The 23,395-nt window shown below is 47.5% G+C and overlaps 1 protein-coding gene across 3 annotated transcripts in view; it reads right to left on the bottom strand.

The window, feature by feature from the left end:
• Positions 1–22,443, bottom strand: part of PRRX1 (paired related homeobox 1) — a 72,368-nt gene extending 49,925 nt beyond the window's left edge. The window contains exon 1 of one of the 3 annotated variants that reach the window (XM_070396957.1): positions 21,226–22,443. In XM_070396957.1, the coding sequence (XP_070253058.1) occupies positions 21,226–21,466 (241 nt within the window). In that variant the 5' untranslated portion in view covers positions 21,467–22,443. The remainder of the gene's footprint in view (positions 1–21,225) is intronic. The other 2 variants (XM_070396956.1, XM_070396954.1) reach the window with 2 other exon arrangements.
• Positions 22,444–23,395: the final 952 nt, after the last annotated feature.

Here is a 23,395-nt window from a genome sequence, read left to right as displayed (position 1 = left end):
CTCACCCGAGTCATGGGGTAACCCTGGGCATCCAAAGAAATTTCCTTTGAGAGACGAGGGAGGGAAGTCTGTAGTCTCACCCAGTACCTCCAAAGGACTCACTCACCGAATGTGACTTCCACAGACGGGGAAATATCCAACGCCAAACTTTTCCCATTACTTAACACCAGCTTTTGCATTTGGCATTTCAAATTTGCCTATTTAGCGCTTGAACTGCTCCTTACACTATTCTAAATGATCGAGGTGACCTTTTAAAAAAAGGAAAAACCCTCCATGTCATAGAAATTTGTTTGTGTAGCTCTGTGTTACTCTGAGAAGAAGCTGCTGTAAATAAGAAAACTTACATGGCTTGCACTGGGGGTGGGGATGGGGAAAGGTCCAACCAATTCCTGATTTTTCTGACTAATGGAGAGAAGCAAGCCATAACTGTTTACAAGGTACTCAAGCAGTGTTAGTTCCATTCCCCAAAACACAAGGTAGTCAGAAAGCCTTCTGTATCTATGCTTGGGAAATATTCTACAGTTTCCCTGTTTCCATGTAGCCAGGAGACAGACAATTCTCACTTGCTTCAGCTGGGCTTACTTTCCAGGGGAGTCCCTCTGATAATGAAGTGAAGGGACTCGAGTGTGCGAGTTAGAGATACAGATTTTAAAAGAATCCACCATGTGGGAACTCCATGTGCAGGCAATTAAGGGGTGACTGTTTGTCCTGGACATGTCTCCCCGGAGTGGACTGAGCGAGCCTCTGCCGCCGCCGCCCCCTACCGATGTTAAATGTTATCTACCCATGCCACTTCTTCCTCTGTTCTCATCACACAGCTACCCCCCTCAGGCTAGAATCTGAATAAGTGTCAGACATCGCTGACCTTGGAAAGTTATATTTTCTTTAGTCCCCTCCCCAAGGCACCACAAAACTCTCAGACATTTGACCTTGCTGAAAACCATGGGATTGTTTGAATGAGAAATTCTCTTGCCCGCTTCCCTTCCTTCCCCTTCTGCTCCCTCCACCCCTCCCACCCCCCCACCCGCCGCCAGTCCCCCACCATGGCCCTTTTTAAAGAAAAGCTGGTTATAAAACACAGAGCAGCCTGCTTTCGCCCTCCTGGTCCTCTAAGCCAGCATTTTTTCCAAGCTGCCATTCTCCACTCACCATACCATATTTTTAAAAAATGCCTGGAACACAAACAGCAACTTGTTTTTTGTACCCTTGACTAAAAATCGACCGGGTAATTTTTTTTTTCTTTTTTTAAGACGTCATGTTATTTCAAATCATTTTTAAGTGGGTTTAACGCTGGTGAAAGGTGCCAGATTGACAGCCTGGAGGCGGAGGTCCGTGTTTTTAACTGTAACCGAGTGAAGCAGCTCCGGCCAAGGAAACTCACAGGCCTCCCCTCCTGCTTGGAAGGGCTCTTCTGGGATTGAGCAGGTACATTTGACATTTGCTTGCTTACTGTTTGTATTGTTATTAACTCACACTATTCTGATTTGTAAAAAAGAAAAGAAAAGAAAAAAAAAGTTCAGGTCTTGTTCAAATGCGGCCTCTTCCCCGAAGCTTTTACTCGTGTATTCCTGCTCAGTATGAAAACTCCGCCCTCCAAATCCCTACTATTTTATTACCCTCTTGTAGAGTTTTATAGTTATGATGATCAGGCCTCAAACCATACACATCCATTTTCCATACTGTGCCCCCTCCAGCCTCCATGGTTAAAAAAAGATCACCATTCCACTTACAGACAGGTAACAGAGGCCCAGCGTGGTGCACGTAGGCAGACATGCAGGCCGAAAGCAAATCTATGATTTTCTGATTCCACATTCTTTTATTCTCCACCCATGAAAGCAAGTATTTTCTAAACTTCCTCATCTGGGTCCAAGCACTGTAATTCCCAAATCCCCTTCCCTCTACAGGTCTTACAGGTCACCTTCACAGCTCCCCAGGCCTGGAGTCCGCCTGCTGAGGGCTGCTGAGCTGTGCCCTAGTCCACTGCTGGTCCAGATGTGAATCACCCTTGCACAAGACTTCCCAAGCCCGAGCCGACCATGACCGGCCTTACCCACCACCCCTCAGTCCCCGGCATCAGGACATGTGCTGGGCTGGTGGTTCCAGCCACAGTCAGTGTAAACTGGTTTATCCTGACCCAATTTCCTCTGCTCTGTTTTTCAGATTCTTCACAAAGACTTTAGAAGAAGGTCAGAAGAAGAGGTAAGCCTAATGAAACCTCAAGTAACGTTCTGTGGTAAAGCCAATATTTCAGGAGAAAATACCGATTAAATTCCCTGTGCTAAGAAATTAAGACGCTGATTGTCTCCGAGTTGGCGTCTGGAAGTCAGGGGACTGTCGTCTTGTTCCAAGATTCATTTTATATGAAGTCCAATTTTTCCTGTCGAATACTGAAACTTTCTGCATGATCTGCATAATCAATTGCATAATTATATGCTTATGCTGACTCTAACCTATCATTTGCCAAATTACTTGAAATATCATGAAAAATGTTGGAGTATTTAGAATGCTGAGAAAGATGAGCTAGGAAGGAATTTCTTAACTCTCATGGTGCTGCAGGTGTCAAGAATTGGGGGTTCGAAATCTTCTTTAAAAGCAAGAGGTATCTATTCAGAGTTTCTTCTGATAGTTTTCCAACTAGTGGTTTCTAACAGGTTAGGAATTCTTGCAGAAGCCTGGAATCAAAAGTTCCATCTGTAAGGAAGTACAGGGAAGGGCCAAGCCCCTATGAGACAACATGCCATAGAAGCAGGGGTGCAGAATGAAAGACGGGAGGGATTGGGGGTCGCTGTTACAATTTTGAGCTGGTTCCACCCGGTAGCTTGAGGTACCGTTGAATGACTGGTTTGGAGGGTTGATGATGTCAGGATTGGACATGCTAAAATTACACTGATGGTGAGCTATGTGGGGGCTGGTATTCATCTCCCCAATTCGGTGATTGGCTCTTTTGGCAAGAGCCCATCCTTCGGAATGTTTGGCACATGCTGATCACAATATTTGTTAATCCAATGGCCGGTGTAGGTAAAATGTTCTGATTTCAGCTCATGAGGTATGATGACTGTTTCATTGTTTGGAGAGAAGATCCTTTAGCTGTGTCCTGAAGACACACATATGGGGAGGCACTGTGACCTAGGAAATACCCAAATCACTTTTCGAGGCCTTTCCGTTACCCAAGTCAAGTCTGCACAGAGCTGAATTGTAGTCGTTAGCAAAGCTGCCTTCCGATGTTTTGCTAAATTACAAAGAGGCCACTTTTGCAGAACTTAAAACAGAACCCTTCCTTTCTGGGCAAATTATAGGCAGTACCTGAATTACAGGCTCTATCTTTTCAAATAACAAACTCAAGACAGAATTGCTTCCATTTCACACCCTACTACATCCACCCGACTCCTCCTTTGGCAGCTGCTTCTAGGGACCCAGCCAGGGAACAGCTGCAAGTTTGAGCGAAAACCTGGGTGCTGAAACAAAGAAAAGATGAGGCTAAGAAAAGTAAGTGTCCGGGGTCAGTCCTCCAGGCACCTACCAGTGCAGTGGGCTCCTGTCCACTGCTGTCACGCTGAGAATATAAGCCCAGCTCCTCACTGTTTCCTACATGGTCCCCATCACCTGACCTCTCCGTATCTCTCTGAACTCATCTCCCAAACTGCCATCCCTTGTAACCTTCTAGTCACACAGACCTTCTTTCCTGGACATATCAAGTTTGTTCCTGCCTCAGGGCCTTTGCACGTGCTGTTCATGCTGCTGCCTGAGAGGCTCTTCACCCTGATCTCCTTTTCATTCCTATCCCTGCTCAAATAAGCCCATTTCATTTCTTTTATGGAACTCGTCATTATTTACAGTAGAATTCTTTACTTAGTTGCTTGTATGTTTTCTTGTTTAGGGCCTCTCTGTCCCAGGAGAATGTATGGTTTATGAGAAAAAGCAGTTTGTGTTTTTCACAGAAACGGAGGACTCAGTCTGTATTTGTCAGACAGATGAGCGAATGGGCGAGAAAAAGGGAATGGAATATGAGTCTGTCCTGCAGTCATAACAGACGTAAAACAAAGTTTCCAACTGTGTTCTATCAGCAAATCCCAGAAAATGGGGCCTTCGGGTGCCCAGGACTTATTGAATGTTCGTCCCAATGATGACAAGTCAGTACATTGTTTTCCATTCAGCTATTGTTCTAAGTGTCTATCTTCCTCCCTGGGACCTCTAGGAAGAGGGCTGAGTGGGATGCTCAAGGCACCAAAACCTTAGTGGCGTCTTTAAGAAGCCAAGCAACATGATCACAACACAAAGGGAGACGTGAGAGCATATGGGAGGAGGGGTGGCTTCGGACATTGGTGGCCCTGGATGGGTGTTGAAGAAGGTTACCCAGAGATTAAGTTCATCTAGTTCTAAATTTTTCCCAGCAGAGGTCCTATACCAGTGATGGTGAACCTTTTGAGCTCGGTGTGTCAGCATTTTGAAAAACCCTAACTTAACTCTGGTGCCGTGTCACATATGGAAATTTTTTGATCTTTGCAACCATAGTAAAACAAAGATTTATATTTTTGATATGTATTTTATATATTTAAATGCCATTTAACAAAGAAAAATCAACCAAAAAAATGAGTTCGAGTGTCACCTCTGACACGCGTGTCATAGGTTCGCCATCACCGTCCTGTACCAATAAAGAGGAAAAGACATCCCTCACGATTGAGCTGCTTTTAGGATTCAACACTCCGGCTGTTTGCATTGTCACGAGAGTTCTTCTGTATCATAGGTTGACTTGCCTTTTGGAGGCTTCCTGGGAACCTAATCACCACTTACAACATTGCATTTGGAAAAATGTGGTTGAATCTTCAACCGACTTGTCAAAAATATGTTGCTGTTTTTCCAATTTCATAGGACTATTGAGTAGGGGGCGGGGTGACATGTTCAAGGCCAGAGCCATAATCAGCATTAACTGCTGATCTTCAGGAAAGCTTTCTGGCTTACCTAGTTTCTGCTCTAGGACTACCTTCCAACTCACTCTTTCATTCAAGTTCACTGAGCCCCATAATTAACCTCAATTTTGCTGCTTAGCCGTCACTGAAGTACCCAGTGCCATCAGGGCTTTTCTTGGCAAAGGTATAATTTTCTGAAGGATTATTTGCATTCTTTTCATTTGCAATCCCAATACTACAGTTGCAGGAGTTCCGTGTCCCACGGAATAAGCATCACAGAAAGGCCATTTAACTCAATCACCTCCTTCCAATTTTATAGCCACTAGAGCAGTGATGGCGAACCTTTTGAGCTCGGCGTGTCAGCATTTTGAAAAACCCTAACTTAACTCTGGTGCCGTGTCACATATAGAAATGTTTTGATATTTGCAACCATAGTAAAACAAAGACTTATATTTTTGATATTTATTTTATATATTTAAATGCTATTTAACAAAGAAAAATCAACCAAAAAAATGAGTTCGCGTGTCACCTCTGACATGCGTGTCATAGGTTCGCCATCACTGCACTAGAGGTTAAATGAGAGGATAATGGAATATGGGGTAACAGCGTAGTGAAGACAACTTCTAGTTTTGTCAGGAATAACTTTGAGGCTTCAGGCAAGTTGCTAAGCCTCCTCTGAATCTCAAAGCCCAATTTGTAAATGGGGCAGGGGGCATAGTACCCACCACTGAGCATTACTGTGAACATTTAAAGAACGTAGGTAGTATAAATCACCCAGCACAGTACCTGGTCAGGACAGGTGCTCCATACATCGGAAATTCTTTCTTTTGCTCTTTCCCCATTGGAAGCCCCAAGGGCACTAGATAAGTAGGGTCATCTCTGAGCTTCAGGGCCAAACACAAAAAAATATATAGAAACCAATATCGGTTCCCTTTGCTAACTCAGAAACCTTCTTTGTTATCTGATAGCATTTAGGCATTCTTCTGGGTTAACAGGAATAGAACCACACGTTCACAGTCACATTACAGAAGTCAAAACCACATGGGGAATGATCTTTCTATGGAAGCATTATGCTTAGTACTCGGAACACTGTATTAAAACTAGGAAGCCCTGCTGTCTTTGATAACTGTTGCCCCACCATCACCAACCACCAAGGCCAGCATCTGCAGGGATGTTATGACACTTGGTGAATTACTTCTGATGTACTCAATTTTGCAACAACAGGATTTGCGGGAGCATAACCCACAAAGCTCCCCTGGGTACGCTGCCAGTGTGCCCCACGAATGATGAAATACAAAATAAACAACAGCTAGCTGGGAATTTTGCAGTTGTCATTCCACCAAGGGGGTTCCCATGATGTCATAAACCACCCAAGCAAAGATCACGTCACAGAAGGATCCCAGGAGGACCTGGAGGCCAGTAACTCCGCTGTGGTCTCTGCCACAGACGTGGCCCTAGGGCAGCCTTTCCCCATGGGTTTGGCGCCTCTCATCTCTGCGAGGGCCCTCCTTTCTCGTTCTCCCCCTCGGGGCTTTCCAAAATCACCCTCTCCCTGCTTCCTTAAATGAAGTTCCTTTCTAATTAGTTATGTGGTCTGTTATTGAAGAGGCCCAAGCACTCTTTGGACAGCAATCTAGGAATTGCACGTACTTCATCCAAAGAAACACACACCAAAGCCTGATATTTAATAGAAAATCCATTTAGGACAGAAACCCTGGAACATACCTTAAAAGGAGATATTTTCGGTGGAACGTTCGTGTGAGCCAAGCCTAGTACCCCTCTCATGGAATAAATGTGCCTTTAAACATGGCCAACTTGGAAAGGTTAGGTTGAGGTTTCAAATACAACCTTCCCATAGTCAGCGTTTGAACAGGGGGGGAATAAAAACTTGGCTTTCTCAGACCACATAGAAGAGAAATCAACCAAATTGCGGACATATAAGAAAAAATGCTTTATCAGCCATCAGAAAGGAAGGAAGGACTCTGTTAAAAAAAATACGACACCAAATACTGAACTTTAACTTCCTAAATATGGCGCACTTTCATCTGAAAGCTTACTTAAAACTAAAGGTCAATTGCAAATATTCGTACCTGTGTGATGATTGCCCCTTCGTTGATACGTGCTTTTTCTTCTAGAATAAGGGCTGAGATAATGATTACCTAAAATTGGTCATAGGGTTTTTACAGTCCCCAATCATTGCCTCCATCCTCTCTTCTTTGTTTTATGTGAAAAACTTAAAACAGGGCCCGTCACCTAGTAAGTGCTTTGTGCAGGCTCTGGTTTTATCTCCCATGGGTTTGTTCCCTCATTCATTTATCCAACAACTGCTTATTGAGCTGTCTGCAATATTAAAAGCACCAGGATCACTGCTCTGAAGTATCAAATGTCTGCCTCTTTGCCCTTGTCTTCACAACCTTATGTATCTGGTGGAAGAGAAAAGACGAACACTTGCGGGGGTTGACAATGAACCGCAGGAGGCACAGTGGAGGGCATGAGGAAATACATCCTTCAGTACCAATTACTATGTGAGAACATGGTCTAAGAGAATGTTTTCAAACTTTTCAGTATGTAAAAATCATCTGGGATATTTTAAATGCACGTGGTTTAGGAGATTCCAATTCACTGGGTATGGGCCGGGCCCTGGAATCTGCAGGGGAACTAGGCATCACACTGTAAGATATATAAGATCAGATTGTAGGCACATCAGAGAAAGAGTCAGCTTATCTGTCATTTCTTTTATCCATTGTTTCTCAATAGTTAGAAATGAACCACATGTAGGAGAGACATAGAAAGAAATGAAGGCAATAAAGGCCAAGGGGAAGTTTTCCTAGATGAGGAAGGACTCCATGCTCTCTAATGAAGAGTCTATATCCCCAATTTAGAAACTCTACAGAATCCCCTAAAACACAGACAGCATTTTTAGCAAGCATACGCTTTCCCATACGTCAGAATTCATCTTCCCAACAGAGCTGTGCTCCTGGTTTCTAATATCCACTGACTTTGTCTTGCATAAGGCACATGAAACACACGGTAAACTGCTTCTCTAGACACAGGCACACTAGTTGTGCAATAAACCGGTGTCTAACTGCTCCACCCATGGTGATCCATTTCCTTCACATGTACCACAAGTGTTAGGCATGCTGACGCATTACCGAAGAACACCGGGAGATTTAATTGTTAATTGCTTGACAAAATAATAATAAAGAGTCCTAGATGCTTCATGATATAGAAATGCAGCCTGTATGTCTCCCAGGTTTATCAGATTTCAAAGCCATCCATATGAAAGCAGGTCACATGTCAGACTGAGGACAGAATGTTTATCTTACTCAACTGGTTAGGAAATCTAAGTTGGCAAAACAATGGCAACTTTATGTATAATCACAGTTAACATGGTGAGTATTATTCATGTACAAAAATTTAAGTAAACCACACAAAAATCTCAGAGGAGTGGTAAGACAGTGCTATGTTAGAGACATTCTACTCATGGAGGAAATTGAACATGGTTGGTCTCCTGGAAACTTGCTGGCTGTGGTAGGTGTGGGATAAGAAGTCTTGACACCTGGTGTCCTAAGCACAGGCCATATATCCTCCACTAAATTCAGTGACTAAATTGGGGGAGGGCATTTATCTTCAGTCACTACGAAGTCCATGGTGATGGGTAAAGCAAATGGAAATATGAAAGGTTGGTGCCATCTCAAAGTTTAAAAAGACGTGCATCACTTTCATGCTCAAGAGGGGAAGGGGGACCTGAAAGAGAGGACCATGGCCAGGAACTCCTGGGCCACACTCCTGGCTCTGCCGGGCACTTCTGTGTGGCCTTATGAGCGTCACTAAAAAATCACAAGGCATCAGTTTCTAACTGTAGATCAAAAATGGATGTCTACCGAGTCACTCAGTGGGTGACATGCTATAAGAGTGTGACTTTTGGGGTAGGGGAATATTTCCAATTTTAGTGACATTAAGTGGCATTAAACATTGGTTGGGAAACCACATTGAATATGTATCTGAGCCTGGAATAACTGATTCTTGTCAGAGATGTTGTGGCAGTGGGGGCAGGAAAGGGGAAAGCATCTAGCTGATGCCTTCAATGGGAGCAAAAGTAGAGTATTGAGGTCTTTGTTTACATTATCTCATTATTCCAAACAAAGTCAACCAGCAAGTACAGTGTCCCCGCCCCCCCCCCCCCCTTATCCACAGGGGATATGTCCCAAGACCCCCAGTGAATGCCTGAAACCATGGATAGTTCTGAACCCTATATAAACTATGTTTTCCCCTACACATACATTCCTTTTCTCTTAAAGGAAGCACTTCCTAGCTTCTGGTTGGCATATCCAAATAGCCAGCATCACTACTCCTGTGCTTGTGGGCCATTAGTAAGTAGAATAAGGGAGACTTGAACACCAGTGCTGCAATACCAAGGCAGTGGATCTGACCACTTGGAAAGCTGCTAGGTGCTAACAGTAACATCAACAGTGTGGATGGATGCTGGATAAAGGAATGATCACGTCCCAGGGGCACAGAGCACAACCAGTGAGATGTCACCCCACTACTCAGAATGGCATGTGATTTAAAATATATGAGAATTGTTTGTTTCTGGAATTTTCCATTTAACATTTTTGGACCACAGTTGACCATGGTGAACTGAAACTAAAAAGTGAGACAGTAGATAAGGGGGTCTACTGTGTATTGTGCAACCATAAATTCACACAGGATTCTCTGAATAGAAAGTGCAGTGCTTTGAAACCCCTGATGTCCTTAAATCTAAAGATTCTTGCCTTTTGAGGTCTGGGTATATATTTATTAAATTGTATTCTTGGGTTTTGATCTTTATATGATAACTTAATTTAGAAAAATCTTCATTTGGTTCCTATGGTAGAATAACATACACAAATTCAGTCCTTTATTTCTCAAATATTTTCACAGATGCACTATCTTTTTGGCCTCCTCCATTCCCATGAGGAAGCTAGACAGAGCAGTGACATGCCCACTTTATAACCAACAATATGAGCAAGAGGCATAAAAAGAGATTGTGTAGCACGGCCATGTGTTGTGAAGTGGCAGGCTGGTCTCCCTCTTCTTAACTCTGTATTGTTTCACTGGACTATAAGGCATCTCATAGAAGTGAGCTGACGTCCAAGATGGTGGGATATAATGAAAAGAGTTACAGTGGGGTCAGGACAGAAAGATGCAAGTCACCTATCAGCCACAGACTTCTTATCTGTCAAGAATCCTGCCATCTCTGCTGGCTTCTAAGAATTGGCCTTTTAAAATGTAATCACATATGTAGATGTCCTTAGCGTTTGTGAAGCAATTTCATATTTAATCTCACTTTGTCTTTCCTATTATAATTATTAACCCTTTCAGACAAAGTAATGCATCAATTTATTAAAACAAATCAGGGGAGAGAATGAAAGAAACCAGCAGTGAGCATATGAATTCAGCTAAAATGCTTGTCCTTAAAGGCCTACCCAAACACCACTGAAATTTCCTGGCTGTTCAAGGTAGCCCGGAATCTCCAAAACAAAACAAAAACAAAAACACCCCTCCTCCCGCAAACAGCACAGACAACAGATATTCTCACCGCCTTGGGAAAGAAGAATGTTGGAGTGAAGAAAAAGGAAAAGAAGACATAAATGTAAATAGCACTCCATATATTGTGAGTTAAAATAACCAAACCCTGGGGAAATCTCCTTCCCCGAGGGACGCTGAGAACAGACGCGGAGCAGTCAAACTGGAAGGGAGATAATTTTTTCTCTCGTCAGAAGGGAGTCAGCCTTTAAAATGTGTCTAGCAAAACTGCAGATTTCAGCTTTTGTGATTAATGCACTAAATTACGTTTTATTTCTAAAATGTGTTGAGGATTCACCCCATGGTCTTTCCTCGAACTTGAGGATTAGAGCACTGAACAGCACATCTGGGTATAAGCAAAGAGCTCACTGGGTGGTTCTTTTTTCTTCCCTTAGAAACAGGCAGTGAGGGGACCAGCAGGAATTTTGATTAGGCAAGTGTGGTTTTTTAATCCTCAAAAATGATGATTACGCTCTCTGTTCCCCCTTTCTCATGAGGAGAAAGATGAATTATTACAACATCTAATTCATCATTTAAAATTTCTTTCTACATGATTTCATACCACTTGTTAATACTCTTCCCTAAAGAAAATATTTGCATTCATCAGGCAGATGTTTTAACCTCAACTAATAACAAATTATATTTTCTCCATAATTATCATGTTACCTAAAGGCTAGGGTACTATAGACTTTCGTATCTAGATAAATGCATTGTCTTTGATTTTTATAAATGCTCCTTCCTCTGTGAAAGCGTACTTCTGCATCCTGGCATCTGTTCCTGTCCTACCTGATCATCATTCTACCAGGAACAGAGAAAAAACATGCCATTACATGTTTGAGTATTTTCTTAATTTGGGGGAAACACAACCTTTGAAAATGGGATTAAAAATTCCCCCCATCAATTAAAGAAAAATCAGGAATTGAGAGTGTTAATAAGAAAAATTGGTAAAAATCAAAAGGAAATATTTTAGCACCAAACTATTAACTGTGTCTCCCACAGTTGAAATATAGATGGCATTATTTTCCTACTTAAACTTTTAAGTGTGAAATAATACAATTCCTAAAATGGGTAGTACTGCACTTGGATATTACTTTTATATTCAAAAAATTACTTGCAGATCGAGATTGCAAAAACAGCACAACCAGACTATACCAAAAAATTCTGTTTATTTGCTTACTGCAGCTTTGCTATATGCACTGTGGAACATGGCCCCCCCCCCCCCCATAAAAGTCTCTAACCTTAAGAATTTCTCAAGATAAATTCATAATCATAAATATTTAGAAAATAACTAAGCAATATTTGTTGAGGTGTTGAATATTTCTACAGAAAGCACCGAGAAAGGAGTTTGCTTGGTCTGAGATGAAGTAGTCAAGGAGGGTGTCACACAGAAGTGTGTTGGGAACGGGTCTCAGGGGTAAGTTTGAAAAAGGGGCAAGGAGCCAGGCCATTTCATATCAGAAGTCAGAGAAGCGGAAAGGAGACTAGCGCCTCAAGAGCATATTGGGGCAAATGGGGACATAGTCAGATCTGCACATGTGTGACGGACAGGTTACTAGGGCAGGGATGGAAACATAAAGGGTGATTAAAAAAAAAAAAAAAGAACAGGACAAATAATTTGGTCTTGCTGTAGAAAAGAATGAAAGCAGTTGTGAGTTCTAAAGAAGGGGAGACCCATGGATTTTTAAGAGTATGCAAAAGAACACACCATCATTGATCATCCATTCATTCAGCAAATATTCTTTGAGGACCTATTATATCTGCTCGGTTTGCCACCTGTACACAGAGGAGGAGTAGCATGGATGCAGGGAGTTAGGAGCTGGTACAGCAGAGCAGGTGAGCTATCGTGGAGGCTTGGAAATAAGATGGATTCAAGTGATTTCAGAAAGTAAACTTGGGATCAGGGGATGGCTTGGTCAGAGGTGTAAAGGAAAGAGCCAAGAATGAAATTTCTAAGTTTTGTGCCCACATGATGTGGTGCAGGAAGATGGGGAAAGCTATAAGAGGATCAGATTGGGGAAAGGGAGCTCATTTGGTGGCATGTTTTCTTGTTTTTGAGGTCTAAGCACTTTTATGTTTAAATGGAAATGTCCCCTAGGCAGGTAGCTGCTATATGAATGTATAATTCTAAGGGGACCGTGAAGCTATAACCTGGGAGTCATCAATATAGGGATGGTTATTGAAATGGGCGGCCTCAAGGAGATCTCCAAGGCAAAGGGTATGAAGGGGGAAGGGGAGGGAAGAGGGCCTAGAACTTAGGCCAGATTGGAAAGGGGGTCCACTGAAGATAGGAGCTCATTCTATCACTAGGTGAGCATGTATGGAGCACAGACAACAGGTTGACTGCGGTCCAAATGATATATGACCGCTGTAATTCAGACAAGGATTTAGGGAAATAGCACTGGTAAAAATGGAAAGAAAAGCCACAATGTACCTAGTTATTTAATGCCCCCTCCCAATCTGGATTAATGGTGATATATATGTCAATGTCCAGATATAAAGGTTTTGATTCAACACCTATTTCCTTTGGTACTTTCCACTTCATATATTTGGGTGTTACCTGGAAAACAAATTGAACGGTATCCAGGTCCCCAAACCTCAATTCCCAAGAAGTTGCTAACCAGGCTATTGTAAAATAAATTACCAGAGCAGAAAAGTACATGAAAAGACCTGATACATGACATGTCATTGAGCTCAGCAGCTGTCTCCTTTTCTGAGAACTCTGCAAAGACAGTCTTTAGGGGGCTTCTGTGGCTTCCAGGCACCAATTTCTCTGCAACAAGGAGGTCTTGGACAACCAATTGGGGCACAGAAAATGCAAAGAAGAGGACAGTAGACAAGGATGGGAGGCTCGGGCACCGAGTCCCCTACCACCTGCCAGGCCCTACCCAATGCTACCAAACCCTTTGCAGACTAGCATGAATTTGTGTGGGTAAATATAATGGAAACTTGAGAAAATGTGGTTCTCTCTGTACATCTGAAATGCTGGCTAGGCCTTTCACTTTGCCCATAGTCAAGCTGATTAAACTTAGCATATCCTGGCTCCAACTTTGATTGACGTGGGCCCCTTAGCCTTGAAGTTGTATATCTGAATCCCCTTTGAAAACATTTGGCCTCCCCATATGTATTTAGAGTACTGGGAGAGTGCCCGTCTGTTTTTATGCTTATTTATAACTACACCACCTTCCAGCACTGTGCGTCCTCTAAAATATAATGACATGACTAATGATGAGAAATTAAGTGACTGGGGTGAGTGTTTTTACTCCCAGACAAATGTTTGTGGGAAGGCAATTTCCTTTACCGTCCTGGCCTTGTGCTTCTGTTTCTAGTGAGCACCCAAGCTCAGGTTATCTGGGGAGGTCTGTAGTAACCACCACCTACACTAAGAAGACAAAATTTTCATCCTGCCGCTTTGCAGCTCCCAGCGATGCTTTGTCTTGTGGGCCTCCAATGTCAAGGAGTGGTAAGAAGAGAAGTAGAACGTTCCAAGATTTACAGAGAGGGATTAAGAATTTTAGTCTCTTATGTCCTTTGGGACTTTTGAAACTCTTTCCCCAAAAGGGAGGATCAGTGGAGGCCAAGAGTAAGATTTGGCATTTGCAAATGGTTTTGGTACATCCCACCTGTCACACCCAAGAACTTGAGGCAACCTATTGTTCTTCCTTTGAGGGAAAGAGGGTTACCCTAACCCCAGGGTTCATCTCTAGGGCAGCTGGTGTTCTGCCTTATCTGAGATTCCTGGTACTGTGAGGGTTTCTGTGGAAGTGTGGCAGCACCTCACTAATACTGCAGCTCTCCATCTCTCAAATCTGTCCCACTTTCTTTAAATACTGGGAGTTCGTATGCACAAATGTCTACCTCCCTCCTCAGGGACAAACCCTCTCCTTCCCCAGGGAACCCAGGCACCAGGCCTAGCACCCACCAAACCCAGGTGGTCTACTGCACTCCCCTCCTGCCCCGTCCAGCTCACCCTGGAATCCTGACACCCTCATTCCAAAGAGAAAGGCAGACTGCCTGCCCGCTATCTCCATGTCTCTGTAGCTTCTATTTATGCCGGAGTGTCTTCACGATATTGATATTTTCTATATTTTGCTACTTGTGTAGAGGGGTCTTCCAGCATGCCCCTCTTTCCTGCAGGAGGCCAAGGGCTTTTGAAGGTAGGGTAGGTCCCAGCCTGGCCTGGGAGAAATTCGCCCCCTTTAGGTGGGAGAAGGCAAGGAGAGGTGTGCCTGGCCAGGTTCGTGGTACATCCCACCCACCCAAAGCTATGCCCCAGTGCCCTTGGAACTGGGAGGCCAAGGGCAGACAGAGGTGGGCTAGGGCTGCTTGCATCTTTTCCTGCCCAACATGAAGATCATTAAAATCTAAGATATTATGGGCTGTGTTTTAAAAGTTAAATTCACTAAATTACTGAATTAATTTCCCCTCACCCTATTTGACTCCCTTCCCACTCCCACTCCCCAAAAGGTGAGATTCAAAGATGCCTGCTGTTCAGGCCCCAGAGATATCTATCCCCGCCTAGGAATTGCCATGTAGTCTCCCCGTGCCGCCAGCCCTTAAGAAAATTTCCAACCACTCGCAAACAACTCCAGGAAAGGAGACACAATAGGAACCAGAGAACCTGTCCTTGCCCTTTCTCATAACTCGGATTCGAATGAATACACATTTTTACAAATTTATTTCTCATTTGGAGCTGGGTCTGGGGAAATCACTGTTGGTAAAAATAAGCCCCACGGCTCTTGGGAATTACAGCTCCCTCGTTACTTGGTGTAGAAAAGGGGCCAGGGCATCCCGTAGCTGGGGCTGCATTTTGGGCATAACTTAGACCTTTAAGGAGTCCTATATGTGAGAACTTCAGGAACAACAGAATCCTTCAGAGTCTGCATGTCCTGACTCTTCTGAGAAGTCACATGTGTGTGTGATGGATTTGTTCTGACATGTTTTCTTTCTTTTCTTTCATAAAATTTCCTTCGCCGACCACCCTTTGTGTGTTGTTCCCCTCCGGTCCCCATGGAGTGGCCATCGTCCCTGTAATCAGCTTCCCAGATATCTTTTTCATCAAGAAAAGTGGTTCCAGGACAAGTGAGTCGTGGTGATTTTTTTAAGTCTTAAACCTAAAATCGATAGATAGCCCACCATTCTCTGTAAGACTACTTCCCCCGGGGCTGCCTTCCGAGATTAGACAAATGACACCAAGGATCGACTAAGATTAAGACCATTGTGGAGACTTCTTGCTCAAAGACTTCTCTACACATGGAAAACAAACGCTGACACCCCCCCCCCCCCCAACACGATGACTGTCCCTCCTCAGATGTCTCCTCAATGCGTCTCCGTATTGATTGGTTTAATAAGAAACAGCCTATGTAGAGAAAAGGCGGCCGTGGCACTTTGTGGATATTGTTCTTGTTGTTTGAGACGGTTGGTTTTTAATTGGGTGTTGTTAGCTTGCTCACTGAGCGATTCGATTTTACAAGAATCCAAATTCTAATAATGCTGTCGAATGCATCCTCTTAGTATTATTGAAAAGGGAGATTAAAGGACATCTACGCGGTGGGATTCGGGCCCCTGCATTAAACTAAACCGCAGAATTCTCTACAGAGAGCCCCAGTGATTGCAAGGACAGCGTGTGCGCTCAGGTGAGTGTTTGGATACCAAGAGGCCGCAAGGAGTTGTCCCCCTATGAAATAGTTCCTGGGAATGCCTGCTCTCTGGCTCAGAGGAATACTCCGAGGATCCTGTTATGTGGATTTAGGAATCGCTTGGAGGATGCTGGCCCCCCCGTTTCACTTTTTCTTCAGGGAAGATTCTTTCCCAAAACACTCTTCTACTCCTTGCAAAAAAAAAAAAAAGAAAAAGAAAGGAAAGGAAAGAAAAAAGCAGAACGCAAGCCTTGTCTCCTTCCCGTCTAAAAATTGTACCGCCTAAAGTTTTTGCTGACTCCTCTCCAAAAGGGTAAAAAAGAAATACGTATTTTGCGAACCGTGCTAGCGGGAGGCAGGCGGGGACCCTCGCGCGCGCTCGTGCGTCGCGCAGACTTGCAGCATCCCGGTACCCGCCGCGCCCGCTGGCCTCTGTGATGGAGATTTTCCGGGAGTTGGGGTGTCAACTTTTGGTGGGGTTCCCTGCTGCAGGAGGGGGGGAATTTGTAAAAGAAACAATGTCTTTTAAAGTATGAATCCAATTCGTTTGGGGGTCCTCCTGGTTGGAAACCTACTGGTGCCATTTAAATGTGAAAAAGCATCCGGGAGGTGGCTGCCGGCGGGAGCGGTGTTAGGAACTCTGAGCCAGTGGGGTAGGAAGAGATGTTTCTGAGGTTGCTGGGGGGCGTTTCGCGTGGAGTGGGGTGGCGTGGGGTGGGGGGTGGTGATACCTTGTTGGTTTGGAGATGATTTATTCGCTCGGGTTGTAAAATCGAAAATGAGGCCCTGGGAAGATCAAGAAACTGCAGGGCCCCTTGTGACCTAGCTGTCCGCCTGACGCCGCTGCGCTCAGGTCACTGCGCTCTGACCTGAGCGCGCCCGGAAGGCTGGGGTCGCCGAGCGGCGGAGCGAGCTTCGGGCGCCGGGACTGCGGGAGAGGCGCTCCAGAGTCTTGGAAAGGGCCTCAGCGGAGAAATGAACGTGGAGGCCCGTGACTGTTTCTTAGTGTTGGGCGATCTGGAGCAAGGAGCATCGGCAGCCTGGCGCCTTGGACTTTGTGCCCCACCTTCCCGACACTGCAAACTCCAAGCGGTGCTTGGCTCTAAAGCGGTGCAAGTCACCAGCCTGTCCGTTTCCCCAAAAGTAATGTAAGAGACGGAGGCCACCCAGCCCCTGCCCCTGCGTGTAAGATGAACAGGATTCACCACCTCTTCTCTGAACTTGACTTTGGACTTTGGGGACTCAGTCACCCTCCCTCCCCGTGATCCTGGATTTCACTACCTCCCTCTATAGATAATTTTTTTCTCAGGCTACCCTTAAGACGATGTATTTTTTCTTGACTCCCCATTGAGTGGAGATAATTGAGGCCCAAATTCAGAGTGCCACACCGGCTCTAGGTCCCAGGACGGTGCCCCATAAGAAAACTTCTTGCACCGCAGAAGTCTGTAAACGCCGAGACTCCGGGGAAATTGATATTCTGATGCAATTCCAACTGCAGTGCGCCTGGGGAATGTTCAAGCTCCCCTAGGAGTTTATCTCGCGAGGAATAGTTGGTGGAGGTGGGCCCCCCGGTGTGTGGCGGAGGGATTGGGGGAGCGATTCCTCTGCGCCGCGTTTACACCTCTCCCTTTGTGACAAATCAATTTCCCGGGCCTCTGTGCTGTATTTGCATCCGCCCTGGCCGGGCCCCAGCTGCGTCCGGCGCACACTTAGCACCGGCCTGTGCGTGTGTGCGTGTGCGCGCGCGTGTCTAATTGACTTTCCGTCTACCTTTTTATGACTACATGTGTTTCCAACAAAAGGTCTTATTAGGACAATCTGGTTTCACTAATTTAGAGGCTGGGAACGTGGAAGGCAGGGTTTTTTTTTTTTTAAGAGTTTGCAGAAGTTCAGATTAAGAAATGACAGCGGGATGCACAGTCCTCCTAGGAGTAGTCTGCCTGTTTTATGACCTCTTTCCTTTTCCCTGACCGCCCCTGATCTAACACCACCCCCCCTTTACACTCCACACTCCCCCACTCGCCACTGCATTCCTAACAGTGTTAAAGAACCGTTTCTTTAAACCCTTCAGGTATTGGAACCTAGAAGTTTTAGAAATTTACAGGCTGGGAGAATCCGTAGTGGAGGGAAGAAAGGGGAGCGAATCTCAACCAACAGGGAAACAGAATTTCAGAGGGTGGGTGTGCAGGAGGTCAGCAGAAGCCCTCACTGTGGACAGGATACTTAGCAGCTCTTTGCCAAGGCTGGCCCAGGTTGTAATTCAGCATTTTGCAACATGAATGATCTAAAATTGCAAACGTAAATGGAGTCTGTTTTACTAATTTCAGCCCTAAAGAAAATTAGGGATGACTTGTTTCCATATCGCTGGAAGAATAAAAGGTGTCTCGGGAGGTTCCCCATCCCTCCGAAGCCACTCTGCAGTGGCCTCCCAGCAGGCTGCAAGAAGCGCCTGACTCTCGGTGAGGCCTCTGGCTCTGGCGGGCTCAGAGCCCAGCTCTAGTCCTCTGCCTGGAGACTCCCCTGGTCTCTGATTCACTGTCTCCAGCCGACTGGAGACCCAGCCAGTGCCAGCTGCCAGGTAGCCCACAACAGCCTCCTGGGCAACTCCTGAGGGAGGCCGAGAACCGAGGGCAAGGGTCCTCCTGGACACTTGCCATCGCCCAACTTACCAGACCCTTCATTCCAGAGATAAGGCAGGAGGACGAGGGAACTTTATTTCTAAGAGCAACAACTATTTGTTAGACTAGGCCTTTCGCCATCTCTGGAAAACCAGGCCTGCCGTGTGTGTGTGTGTGTGTGTGTGTGTGTGTGTGTGTGTGTCCAGCTACTTTCCCAGCCCCAGGTGAAGGTGATTTTGTCCCCATCACCTCAGCTCTGCTTTCTGCGACCTCCTTTCGTAACTCTATGGACCATCCTTCCTCAACGTCCTTTCCCTGGCTGGCCTCCGAACCTCCCTCCGTTTCCTTTGCGGGTCCACTCCCCACTGGGCCTTGTTACTCCATTCTCTGAGATGTGCACACTTATCAAGCAGGCAGGTTACTGCAGTTCTCATCCCTTTCCCTCCGACACACAGTCCCCAACGGAGCCCACTGCTCTTTGCCGGTCCTCATGCCCGCAGCAGATGCCATGTGGGCAGCAAAGCCCGGGCAGCGGGAGGCCTGGATCCCAGGAGCTGTCCCGGGGTCGCCTTCCTCTACCTCAGGCACAGTCTTCGCCTGGGTTTGGGGGCGCTTCCCAGGCAGCCTCCTGGGCCCAGCCTCGCTCTATAGCACCCTGTGCCTGCCACTGCCGGCCTGGGCCCTGAGCTTGCTGTGGCCAGGAGCCTTGGGCCTGCTTTTCAAGCCTTCCGCTCACACTTCGGGCTGGACACACCCGCCCCACCCTCTTCTAAGCAGCGCTTTCTTCACCCTCTGTTTTCTGTTGTGGGTCCAGCCTCCTGGGCTCCGAATGGTTCTAACTTTTAGAACAGAGCATTAGCCATGGGGAAACAGGGGCAGAATCACTGAAGCTGGGCAGTAGGTACATGGACGTGCAGAAGACTGTTCTCCCTGTTCTTCGTGCGTTTAAATTTTCCCCAGTAAGACCTTTAAAAAGAATGGTATTTCACAGTGCATTTTCTTGGAGCTAAAAGTGTCTATGCAAACAATTAACGCTACCCGTGCGTGTCACAAGAGCAGTCCCCAGGACCAATACCCGCTGACGAGGAATCCCCTGCCTCTGTGCCTAGCCCTTGGGGACACCCGGTCTTCATTCCTCAGAGTGGGCCATCTTTCCCTAGGGCCAGGCCAGGCCAGGCCAGACGCCCCGTGGCCCTCTGCCTCTGCAAGTACCTAGGTCCCAATTTCATTTTGGCTAAAATACACTGCAGGGAGCCCACGCCTGGACCGAGGAAGAGTGCGAGGGCAGGCTTCCTGTGGCCGGTTCTACCCCCTCGGGGGCTCCCACTGCTTTGCCCAAGGCCTTGCTTCCAGCTGTTTCTGGGTCTGGTTACTTTGTCTGTTTTCTCAAAGTCTGACATTGGCTATGTTTTTTGAAAGTCACAGAACGCCTGGTTCCACAAGTTCCAAATCTGACGGCAAAATAGCAGTTGGCAAATAGTGACACGGAAAGGGATCAGCCCTCATTTTAAAACTTCCAGCCAAGTTTAGGCTCTTGCAGACCTCAAGGGGGAAATCTCCAGTCCCATGTCACCTGGGATGAGCGAGGTGTCAGGTCTGTTACAGACTCGGGACGTGCGGACACACTGGGAGTCACGCTTTAGGACTTGGTTAATAACAGCCGGCGACATTCCTGGGGGCGCTGCTACCGTTCGGGAGGATAGGGGAGGGAGACCGCGCTGGAGTTTTCTGGAGGTTTTGACGCCAATAGGGAGAACTCCTCCACAGTGACACCGGGCTCCACACGGGAACCCAGCTTGCCCTGCGGCGCATCTCGTGCGTGCGGGATCTTGCGGGGCAGGAGCTGGGTTTCACACCAGAGGAGTCATCAGGCGTTTGACTCTGCCAGGGTCTCCCGCCCATTTGCAGGTAGAGGGGGCCCAGGGCAGCTCAGGAGGCCGTCCGGGCTCCAACTCAGCCCACCCTGCACGCCAAGCCTCCAGAGCCCGCCACCCCGGGCCACCACCGGCGGCGCCGAGTCCGGCTCCCTCTGCCCCTGCTGCCCCCTCGCCCGCACACACCGCTGGAAGAAGCCCCCCTGCCCTCCCCGCCGCGTCTCTAACCGCTGCCTTCCCCAACAGGGCGGGCTCCCCGGGTCTGCACCCCTCTAAGCCCCTTCCCAGCCCTGCCGCCTGCCAGCGGGGAGATCGCGCCGCCTTGCTCGCCGGGGACGCAGGGACGGCGCAGGCGGCCTCAGCGACACTCGCGCGGGCAGTGCCCTGACCCCGACCGAACGACCACAGGGCCTCGGGGTCTCCCTCCGGCATCTGCCCTGGCGACGCCCGCGGAGGAGCCCTCCTCTTCTCATCCGGCTTCCCATCTGGGACCGGCCCTTCCTCCGGCCACTGCCGCCGCCTCGCCTGGTCCCCGACTCCCTCCCCTGGGCCGCCCCGCTCGGCCCCCCCGCCCTCGGTCCCGGACACCCCGGCCGCCCCGGGGCAGGCGCCCCGCACTCACTGTCCTGCTGCGGGGTGTCGCTGCCGCTGGTGAGCCCCGGCGACTCCAGCAGGCTCCGGCCCGCCTCGCCCACGCTCTCGTCCGCCTGCGCCGCCACCATGTCCCCGGCCTCCTCCAGGTCTAGCAGGTGACTGACGGAGAAGTTCTTTTTCGCCTGCAGGGTGTCGAGGTTGCCCGGGCTGTCCAAGCGGCCGCCCAGCGCCGGTTGCCGCTCCAGAACGTGCCCGTAGCTGGAGGTCATGGTCTCCCCCTCGGATCCCACCCACCCCCCTCTTCCCGCTCGAATCAACACCAAACGCTGTGGGCGCGAGGGGGGAGAGGAGCCGAGTGGGGAAGAGAGAGGGGGAGTGGAGAGAGAGGGAGAGAGAGAGAGAGAGAGAGAGAGAGAGAAGGAGGGGAAGAACAGGAAAAAAAAAAAGTGGAAAGAGGGCGGGGGACCCCTGGTGCAGAGCAGAGCGCTCTCCCACAGCAGCTCTGACAGCCCCGGCTGCCTTCCCGAGGCCAAGTCCGGCGCGGTCCAAAGAGATAACCCACACCAAAAAGTAACGTCCAAAAGTCACCCCGCGTTCAAGTCAGGAGAAAAGAATTTCTTCCACCTCTCTCTCTCCAAAAGCGTCCACACGCACACACTAAAAATAATAGTAAGGGGGAGAGGAGAGAGGGGAAGCCAGCAGGGCGGGGGAGTTAGGCAAACACAAGAAGAGAGGAGAAGGGGTGGGAGAGAAGAATCAAAGTGGGTGTTTTTTTTTTTTTAAGGTTAAAAAAGTTATTCCCAGGCAAGAGTTCAAGCACCAACAGAAGAAGGCTTGTTCCAGCTTTAAAACATCTTCAAGAAAGCGCGTTCCCCCTCTCCGCACTCCTGTGGATTCTCAGGAGTGACTAGAGTTTCAGGAGGAGAGGGTGATGTCTTGCAGATGTACTGGAGAGCAGGATTCTCACTTTACTTTTCGTTAGGAGGAGGGAAAAAAAAAAAGGGCTCCAGGAGTCCGAAGGAGGGTGGTGGTGGGTTTCCCCCCTCTCTCCTCTCTCTCTCTCTCTCTCCCCCTCTTCTTGCCCAGCTCCTTTTCCTTCTCAGTTGGATCAAGAAGCTCTCTGGCACTTCAAAAGGCACAAACTGGCATGCAGAGGACGCTTTGTAGGGAATACAAGAAAATTGGAGACCCCTGGGAGGGCAGATCTCCACTTAATAGGAGCCTGTAATTACGTGGCAAAGCCTTTGTGCGGTGCCTGACGATTTACAGACCCCCTTTCTCCATCACAATCTCCTTCTTCCTCCTTTTCCCTCGGACCAAGAAACAGTCTGATGAAGAAAAACCCCTTTGCCAACATCTGAGCCAGAGAGAAAGAAAGAGGGAGGGAGCGAGAGAGGGAGAGAGGGAGGGGGAAGGGAGGAGGGAGGGCAGAGAAAGCAAGCGAGCCCCTTTGGATTTTTTCAAGTAAAGGTCTAATTATCATTCCCCTGCAATAGTATCACAGGGAGAACAGACAAACTGAAACCCACAGTCACTTCAAACGGGAAGATTATTTTGCTCCGGCGCGTTAACTCCTCCGGATTCGTTTAAGATCCTGTTGGGGGGAAATCTCATTTGCATGTTTTGATAACAGCTGCAGGAAAACTTGTCGGAGAAAAATCCACAACGATCTCAATCAAATTTTCTCCTCTCTCTGCCTTTAAAAAAAAATTTTTTTTTAACGTTTCCTGCTGTTCTAACAGTTTTTGCGGTGGGGGTGGAGGAGCGCCTCAGAGGGAACGCGGGAGAGAGCAAAGCCCAGGAGGGCTGCGTTTGGCCCTGCAGAGACAACCTAGGAAACAATGTAATAAAGTCACAGGAGCGATCATCATGGGAGTCTCCCACGCCTCTTCCGCGGACTAGGGCAGATTGGGGGCGATCTGAAGGCGCCGAATCGATTCGAGGCTCTCCGCGCCGCTAGGATTCCCACCCCCACCCCCGCCGGGGCGGTAGGAAATTTACATATTTATTTAGCTGGAGGAAAGGACTCTAGGAGTCTATCACACATGCTCCCCGTCTCCTAGCCCCCCCTTCCCTCCCCCCCCCGCCCCCCGAGTCTGCCCAATTTCGTAACCTTGTTGGTGCGGCCAAGGTCGCTTCCGCAGGCAGGGACGCTCTACCGAGAGGGTCGCGCTGCCCAGATGCGGAGCCGGCTGGGC

The sequence above is a fragment of the Myotis yumanensis genome, unplaced genomic scaffold (assembly GCF_028538775.1).
Source record: "Myotis yumanensis isolate MYYU_CA2020_CCGP unplaced genomic scaffold, mMyoYum1.0.hap1 SCAF_17, whole genome shotgun sequence".
Lineage (NCBI taxonomy): Eukaryota > Metazoa > Chordata > Mammalia > Chiroptera > Vespertilionidae > Myotis > Myotis yumanensis.
Note: the sequence above shows the minus strand (reverse complement) of the source record. Positions and strands in the feature narration are given on the sequence as shown.